Source organism: Gallinula chloropus (assembly GCF_964237585.1).
Source record: "Gallinula chloropus genome assembly, chromosome: 7".
Taxonomy (NCBI): Eukaryota; Metazoa; Chordata; class Aves; order Gruiformes; family Rallidae; genus Gallinula; species Gallinula chloropus.
In genome coordinates, this window is record NC_140092.1 from 1,597,218 (window position 1) to 1,606,890 (window position 9,673).

General features: G+C 44.6%; 1 protein-coding gene across 1 annotated transcript in view; it reads right to left on the bottom strand.

The window, feature by feature from the left end:
* Nucleotides 1–9,162, bottom strand: part of HTRA3 (HtrA serine peptidase 3) — a gene marked incomplete at its 5' end in the record, with an annotated part of 24,420 nt that extends 15,258 nt beyond the window's left edge. Inside the window, 4 exon segments of the mRNA XM_084266974.1 lie at nucleotides 389–396; nucleotides 398–430; nucleotides 432–490; nucleotides 8,739–9,162. Coding sequence (XP_084123100.1) covers nucleotides 389–396; nucleotides 398–430; nucleotides 432–490; nucleotides 8,739–9,162 — 524 coding nt within the window.
* Between the last annotated feature and the right edge of the window lie 511 nt (nucleotides 9,163–9,673).

Here is a 9,673-nt window from a genome sequence, read left to right on the forward strand (position 1 = left end):
ACCTACCATTGAAAGTGGAATAAACAAGGAGCTATGTTTTTTCCAGCTTACCTTCTGGACTTTTTTTTTAAACTGAGATAATAAACATAATCAATGAAGCAACAGATTTTAGTGAAGGCTGAAGAGATCTCCAAAGATGACAGACATTTTTATGGCAGACAATATATACTGCAAAGTATTGTAATGACTCTAAGACAATTTAAAGCTACTAAACTGGAACAAAACACACTAACACGTGGTTTCTCTGGACAAATGAGTCTGCTCTAATGTTTCAGAGTATTTTGTGAACTTCAAGAATTCAAAATGAAAGTTACTAAACTTTTAAAGAAGTAATCTTTGCATATCTTCGTTAAACAATGCAGTTAAAATGAAGAATTGAAATTGTTACCTGAGGAAAAAGTTCAATGTGCACAACTGCAGGTGCAATTTTTTTCCACCACATCTGCTATGAAGTTGAATTTGTATCTTGGGCTGCTGGACTGTAGGTGACCTATACTAGCAGAAAGAATTGGATATGTTAATAAGACAATACCCTTTTTGTGAAGTAGAGGAGATAAATATGCTTTGAATTGGTCTGTTTCTCCTACTGAGATGGTTTATGAGCAGGTACTGGAAAAAGAAAATCAGAGTCATTAAGATCCTTCAAAACTTATCCAGCATTTTTGCTTGATCCTGAGAAAATTAAACATTGGCATCACTTTCACTGACAACTTACAACCAACTTACATCACTTGGTTGTAAGTTCTTTGACTTTCTTGGATGTCTACAAGCCTTGCCTGGAGTATTTTTCCTCAGAGCAACTACTATTATCCAAAACATACAGGGTTGTGTATATATCCAAGTAATATAGCTGCAGCATTTGGGAAATGCATTTAGGACCCAAGTTAGGATTTTTTTCAAGTAGGCACATTAGAAACCTGCTGTAAGTGATAACCTCTGCACCTAAAAAGCTTTTCAAGTTCACATTTAAGCTGTCACAACCAGCTGGGCAGAGCAATAGGTTACTAAATACCGAGCATTCCGATACCAGCCAGCGTGGTGCCACATTAAACAGCACTAAATACAGTGTTTATGAACACTGAATATAATGCTGTGGAAAGAAGATCTTTCAAGAGAGGGGAAAAAAGCCCACAGCATCCTGGCTTCTAACGTGACAACATCCTGTGCTCTACCATCACATTAGAAAGTGATAACGCTGCTTGTGCTCCAATGTCCCCTAATACACAGGGACATGTCACCATGTATGTTAAACACATGCTTGGGTACTTATCACCACCCTCAAACTTCAATCTTTAATGTTCACAGCCTGATGCTTTAAAATGAACTTGGGGGGTTTAGGGAAGAGAGTAAACAAGTTGTAGTCACACACAGCAATTTGATATTTTGTTTCTATTCAAATCTGGTTCAACAGCACAGTTTATCCCAGGAGATACAACTCTTTCTGCCATTTAGTCAGGATGCAGAGGCTGAGGTGACAGTACAAACTCATCAGAAGTGATGCTTTGTTCTAACTTAAACTCAGGCTGAAGGGTGAATTTACTCTATAGTAGCTCTTGCACAGTCAACACCTGATCTTAAGGGTTCTAGAACTGCCTATTTCTAGATCACACAACATAGCAATGAACCCAGGTACATATTCCTTTGCAAGTATATACTTTGCTTTCATCATCTGCCCTTTAACCAAGTCCTTAAAAGGAAAGTAGGTAGAGGGCATCACACAGTAAGGAAAGACACGCAGAAAAAGAGAGAGATCTTCAAGAGAGAAGAGTTCTCATGTATTTTGGTATTCTGTGTAGTTCTTCATTCAAAGATCATTTTCCCCTAATCCCTATCTACATGTTTTCTGACCATTAGGCCTTGTAACTTGAAAATTACTTGGGATGAACATAAAGATTACAGCACAATGGAGTCTAACCTATTTACAAAAGAAGGTGTCTCGTTGATCTATTCTATTCTTTGAATCAATTAATAAGATTTTGGGTGACATGGAATTAGTTGATATAGTTCCTATAGTCTCTCAGAAAGCTTTCACAATAAAGTGTTAAAGGACCTGCAGAGCCAGAAAGTGAGAGGTCTTACATGACCACAGTACCCAAAGGACTTGAAGCAAAGAGAGAAACTTATGGAATGGACCCAACACTGGTACCCAGGAAGAAAGGACTGAAGAAACCAGATCAAGACGATTAGGCATTTCTCCATTGATGTCTGAGAGTTCTTCTTCTGTTACTGGACATGGGATTTACTTCTGAGGGGAAAGAAACTGTGCTTACATTTAGCAAGCTAAATTTATATGATACAGTATAAACAGGAGGAACAACTTGGCAGGACTAGATTTGGTGTGTTATCCTACGTACATTCTCACGCACTCTGAAATATCCCTGTAACCAACTGAATGTGCCTGTTTCAGCACTCAGTTTGAGAGAGACACTGTGAACAGGACTCACAAAGCACAGTCAAATGTCAGCACCATATACTGTTAGTTATTTTTCTTACTGGGCCACTAAAGATTTCCCTTACCTTCAGTTCCCAAGCAGCTTCCCTGATTATGCAGTATGTCCTCTGAAGTCTGCTGACATAACTTTGCATGACTGCACAAACAGTGCTCACTGGTGGGCTGTAACGTTACCATCACATTCATCTACTGGAAATGACTATGCATCTATGGAAGAGAGCTGGCTAGACCCTCAGCTTAGGAACTAGCACAGAATTGGGGGGAAAAAAGCATGGTGAGTCTAGGTTTTTAGTTAGTGTACATCAGGATAGGTCTCTGAGTCTGGGCAACTACATCTCTCTGCATCTGCTGAGTGCTGACCTGTTCTGCCCATGCCAAATTGTCAGAGCATCACACACAGCCAAAAGCAGAGGATGCCTGCTGAAGAACTCTTGTGCACCCCTCCTGACTAGACACCAGGGAAACATCATGGGTGGCAGTGGCTTTCCAGGTAAGATTTGGGGTAGGCAGAGAGAAAACACCTGAAAGAGCTAATGGGATGAATGTAAACATTGGCAGAGTGGGAGAAAATAAAATGCAGCAATAAGAGAAAAGACTGTAGAAGTGAAACAATGCTTGTCTTCTTTCTCTACCATAGTAAAAACATTTCTCAGGCTGAGCAGAAGTCCAGAACCTATCTGCTGGGGTCAGAAGACAAGAATATTCAAACCTGAAGGTGAATATAAAAAAATTGCAAACAGAGAAGGTTCAAGAGTAACAGTCATGCAAACTTTCTAAGAAGGGTGTAGCTGAATATCTGGTGGGCTGATTAGAGATGAGCTTTTCTTACCAGTGTCTGGTGGAGACTAAATACTAGTGAAAACTAACTTTAAAAGTTGAGATGCCTTCGTACAAACTCATTTCTCTTGAATAATTTTCTACAAGCTGGGAGTGATGAGATTAATTACACTTTACTCACACATACAGACCTATGTAAGGAAACTGAAATGATAGTTATTATTAATAAAATTTCAGTGCACAATTATGAAACTAATGGTTTTCAGCAGCAGTTCTCAATGTTTTTAAAGGGAGGAATTGCAGCCTGAGAAACTGAAGAAAGAAGCAACAGCCAACATTGTCAAATTGTATAAACTTACCCTGAAAGCAAGTGGTACAACTGTAATAGAACCGGGACCTTATGTGAGACCGTGGATCTATCCTTTATCCTACCATCAGGTGGTAGGCACTTGCTGCTGCTACTGTTCTTACTAAAACACATTTTAACACGGGTAATCCTCCTGCCTGTTCCCCTCCCTTCCCAGACACTCTGCTGTCTTGCAGTTTCACGCAGCTCTCAGACCTCTGCTGGACTGTGAATGTAAAAGCTCTGAGTTTACAGCACTTTGTGCATCTTGACCCACTGACCTACTGAGAGATTCACCACGTATTTTTTCAAAGGTCTCTCAATAAAATCCACTATTTTCCATGTTATTACTGCATGTTCAACATCATCTCAGACTAACCAAGGTTAATTTATCTTGGAAAAGAGCCATAACTTAATCCAATTAACTGTTTTATAATCAAGATATCAAAGGTGCTGCAACCAGGTTGGACGTGAAGCAAAAATCAATGTATACTGTGTGAGACTTCGGCTGTCTACACGTTTCTTAATCAAAATAACTAGATTTTCCCAATCTGCTCCATAGCCACAAATCAGCCAGATTTTCAGCAGACCTGAACTCTCACCCTATCATTTAAATTGATTAGATCTTCAGAAACTCTCTGGATCCTCTGACAAAATCCAAAATTAGATGTAAGTGTATAAACTAGAGTTAAACATACTCAGCCTGTTTTATAAACTTTGGTCTTATGTTTTCAGTTCTATGGGCTACTACTAAATTGGATTTACATGGCTAAAGCTAAGTGCCTGTCAGGTAGACTATCCTTACTATCAGCCTAAGACTTTTCCTGCACAGTGGTGTTACCTCACAGGCTCACATCGAGTGACGTTGTATTTACTTTGTTTGCAGAGACAAGAGACCCACTCCAGTCCCAGTAACACTGCTGTAAATCAGGAACAACAGATTTGTAGAGTTAACCAAGTACAAAGGGAACCGAACAAAATTCCAGCAGAAATAAATCACCATAATCCCACTGAGGACAATAAAGCCAGCAGAGGACTGAGAGCTCCTGAATATCTGCCAGCTTACTCCCTGTACTATTAAATCAACTCATATTTAATGCTTTCTTGAAGACAATACATTGTATTAAACCCCACAATTTTATAATCATTAAGACTTTTCGAGCCTGGGAAACTCATTCTTTTAATGCTGTTCCCCCACTGCCCTTTTAAAACCAGCTTCAGAAAGGATCTGTGTGTTCAGCAAAGTTATTATGTCTAAGGGAGGACTGCAACCTGGCAGATCTGATCACCAGGGATAAACACTGTCCCTACTGTGCTTTCATGGAAAGAAACGAAAGACAAATAAAAGATTATAATGTCTCTGCTTAAAAAACAGAAACATCTGCTGGAAACGTAGGTTCATGGGCAGCTTTTCTGATGAATTCAGCATTAAGATCAAGTTGCATAGCTGTGCACTGACCATAAAGCCCTGGTGAGTTTAATGCCACATTATGGTCCAGGCAACTTGTTTATACAATGGATATCTACCATGCACAGATGAAAACAACGTGGTGAACCAACACCAAAGTGGCTTTCTTGTGCAGTGCAGCAATCACAACAGCCAGACAGAGACAGGCTGGTACAAGCCTTCCAGCGCAGACACTTCACTGTCTTGCTGAACTTAGATGCTATTCCCCCTTCCCAAGTGACCCTCATAAGAAGATGTGATGAGAACATCTCACTCCTGTTAGCTGTTCTATCCAAAGCAGTGAGGTACTACCTTCTGAATAGTTACCAAACAATGTACACTGTTCATCCTCACCTGCAGGAACTCAAAACAAACTCAGAGGTAAGAAAAACAATCAGCAAGGGAAGGTGGTTGGAGTTTGTATTTCCAGCCAATACCTTGTAGTGCATTTCCCTAGATACAGCTGGTGGCAGCTGTAAGGCTTTGATGACAATACTCCTAGCAGGAGACTTCAGTGTCTCTTACTGGGATAACCTCTCAGAAATGCAAGCAATGGTAGGCTCATCTGCTCCTCTGTACAGGCACACCCCAAACACCCCATGTAGAACTGTGTGCAACTGGTTTTTGCTCCCACACCCTAGGTGAGAAAATAGAATCTTTCAACATCTGAACTGTCTACACAGAAGCCATCTGCAAAGGAACACTGCAGGGAATTAACACTGCACCAAGAAAGCTGTACTGAGGTAAACAGCCCTTTGGGGAAGAGCCAGTCTGACATAAATTGGCCATAGGGCACAGCTGACCTTGTGAATCTTTTGCCTAAGGAGCTTGACACTTTAATAGATTGACAGGTGGCACTGTTAAAACTTACATTTCAATTTGCTGCAGTGAGAAACAGGGCTATGTAAGAACAGGTCTTTGATTACAGAGGTTGTCTGCCATACATGTTTATACCACTTACACAGCAGCCTGTAGTAATAGCTTATCTTTCTCACAGTGGGCAACAGAAGGCAGGGAAAAAACCAGCAGCTTCAGAAAATTCCCATATATTAAGGTATCTAGTGTTGAAGAGGGGGAAAAATATTTGTTGCATATAGTTTAAATTTGCCTTGGGGTTCTGCAGACTGTTCCTGTTATTATGTCAATGGAAGTTCATGGGTCTGCTCAGATGCATAAGGCTAGCTTGTGAGTAACAGTTTTCCCCAGTATAAGCATATTGCAGAGCATCAATGATACAGTCCCTGTATCTTCATGCAGTCCACACTCCCTTTAGTACACTGGGACTAAATCTTTTCATTTGGCATGGTGCTCTCCAAGATAATCCAGGCCTTCAACAGGGAAAAAAACCCAATATTTTAAATTCTCACAATTCAGTCACTCTGAGCATCTCTTTCCCCCCTTCCTTTCTCCATCTTTTACTACTTTTTCATGCATCCTTGTTTGCCAGACTCCTGACATCAAGAAATCACAGCAAAGTTTTCTCAGTCTATCGTGGTTTATCACAGCCAGAATCTAACTTAGCATCAACATAAGCAGCTGCAAATGGACAGGAGTAGATATTTCCTAAGCTGCTACTCAGGGTCATTGCATGTTCTGAAAATGGCTTGGGTCACGCTATGTCAGGCTACTGTTATCTGAGATTGTTTTAATATATGTATGGTTAAGTAAAACTGGATTTGCTTCATAGCTAGCTTAGCCCTTCAAACTCTTGAGTCATCTGAGGCCAGATTTCTTTCAAGAACAGGGAAAAGAGAGAAACTCGACAGTAATTTTAAACTGTCGGCTTTCTTCTGAACCCCTCATTACAGCCATTGCATGTTATTGTTTTAAAAAAAATTTAAAAATACCATAATTGAGTTCTATTCCTGGCTCAACCACCAACTCAGTCTGACCTTGGGCAAGACACTCCATTTCTTTGAGCTTCAGTTTGTGCAGCTGTAGAATTGAATTAAAAGAAAAAAAATTAAAACTTAACAGAGAACCAGATGCTTCATCTAAGCTGAGGGTTTCTGGGACAAAAATTAAAGCCAAAATAAAGCGAACACTAAAATAGTTGCTTAAGAAAATGTTACGTCTACTCCATGGCTCCAAATTCCTAAGCCTATTAAGAGTAGATGCAGGAGGATTCCTTAAAGAAAATGTCATGTGTACTCAGTAAGCCCTTAGGTGCAGGCTAGCTCACTCATTTTGGTTAAACATCCTGATTATTTCATATGGATCCTTTCCAACCAAGGAGGAGGAGTTCTAAAGCTAATGGATCCTGATGTGGAAAACAATAGGCAGACAGCAATTTATAACTACAAAATACTGGAGAGGCTGATCACTGCACCTCCAGGATGGCATCTGGAGCAATCCTTGGCTCTGACATGATACCCCTAAAGGAGCTCCAGGAACATAATTTAACCTCCTCCCTCTCTGCACTTCTTTCAAGAGCAGGACATAGAAAGGTCCCTTATTCACAGGAGGTTTACAACAAACAGCCCTTTTCCCTCTGATGCCTCCCAATAACTTTGGCAAGTTTGCTATCTATGAATAAACAGGATGGTCAGTAGCTCACCTGACATAATGCAAACACTAATGCATGATTTAAAAACACATTATGCATATGATTTTTCTTTCCAGGAACACTATGAGAAAGGTAGCAGAAGCAAACCCTTAAAGTAACGTATCAGTAAGTATGTGAAAAGATATTAGCAGCATTAACACCTCCACAAAGTGATCCATTTTGCTACTAAAAAACCTAACCAAATTAAGTGATTATTAAACTTTCTGAAGTTAAACCATCAAGCCTGAAGTTGCCATAGCATATCACCGTATCTAAACAAAGGCCTTAGGACACTGCTGAAAACAGAAGACCATTTGATATCCCAGGTGTCAGTGTTTATAAACTGTAAAGGCAGTTTGCCTGCAGGTTTTTCTCACTTAGACTCCAAGACAGCAAAACATCTTGTGAAAGAAGAACAAAACAGGCAAAGGACTATGTTTGAGGTGTTTTATGTACTACTCTCTGCTTTTTCTGCCCTGTCTGAGCTACGTGGCTGTAACAGGCATTTTCTGGCTACAGATGGGTGTCAGGTGAATCCAGCTAAACTCCCACACCCCACTCCAGAGCACAAACACCGCTTGGTCCCTGCTCGGCTTGTGTGGGCCACGGTGCAGTGGATCTTCAGCACAACCCGCCCAGGCCATGCCACCACAATGCACAATGCCTCAGCCGCTCCTGCTGGCGTCAGGCAGCAAAGGTGGTGCTGGCAGGACGAGAGCACGCTTGTCCCGCCCGGCCTTGAGAAGGGGTGATGGCTGAGGACATGGCTGCTGCCCTGCCCTGGCAGCTGAACACCTGCCACTGAACTTGCCTCCATGTCGTCAAGTGCCTTTGCCTCCTGCTCACAGGACTGTGGCAGCAGCGTGCGCAACACCGAGGTGTGTCCGTGGCCACGCTGCCAAGGGGTAACCTTCCCAGACCTCTGCCTAGGCCTCTAGCCCACACTGAGGAGGGATTTTCCTCCTGTTCAGGGAGGACCCAAGCACTCCTTTCCCACGCCGCTGGCAGTGAGGCAAGGTGCCCTGACTTTGTAGCCTCTTACAGACCCTAGGGAGCCACCCAGTCTCCCCAGGTGACCGAAAATCATGACTTCTCTTAGCCTGGAAACCCACCCTGCGTCCCGCTGCCCACCCTCTGCCCCACAGGCCGACCCCGCCATGCTCCTTCCTACCCGATTCGCAGGCTCCCTTCTGGACCTGGGCGATGGCCGGCAGCCCGTGCTGCAGCGCCTTGCGGCTCACCGCCTTCAGCTGGCAGATGTTGTCGTAGGTCCGGCCGTCGCTGCCGCACACCTGGGCGCTGAGCTTGCACTGGCAGACCCCCTTGGCGAAGCGCTTGCCCATGGGGTAGCGGCAGTCGAGGCTGTCTCCGCAAGGCGGGTCCTCCTTGCGGCCGCAGGAGTCCCCCTCGCCCGCGGCGCAGATGAGGCAGCAGTTGCAGCGGTCGGGGACGTAGCCGCTGGGGCAGCTGGGGCTGGGGCACTTGGAGACATCGCAGCGGGTCGGGCACTTGGCTCGGGCAGCCGAGAGCTCCGCGGCGCCTGGGCTGCAGCCGAGGGACAGCAGGAGCAACGGGCTCAGCAGCGACACCCGCATCCTCGGCGGGCTGCTGTCGGGGAGAGCGGCGGAGAAGGGGTGCCTGAGGGGAGGCAGGGGAGGACGCGGCGGAGGTGGGGGGGGGAAGGTGCAATCGCGGCTCAGCGAGGGAAGGGAAGGCAGGCTTTATGCACACACGGTTGGGAGAGTGTCTTCTGCCCCGAGCAGGGCTTCTGCAGGCGGAGCACGAAAGAGCAGCAGAGGGGAGGAAGGAGGCTGGAGTATGAAGCCGCAGAGCCAAGGGCCGGCTCAGTCCGTCGGCGGCGCGGCAGCTCTGCTGCTCCCCGGGACTAGCTCGCAGGGCTGAGGCACCGAGCCATGGCCGAGCTGTCGCGCAAGGTGAGCGCCGTCCCCAGGCGGCCGCTGGAAGCAGTGAGAACGGCGCCGAGCCGAGCGGCAGGGTTTTTATGTGGGACGCGCCCGGGGCCGCCGCCGCCTCCAGCAGCAGCCGCCGGAGCTCCGCGGCGCTGAAGACGTCCAGGCCCCACCCCAGCCGGGGAGGGACGGCTCC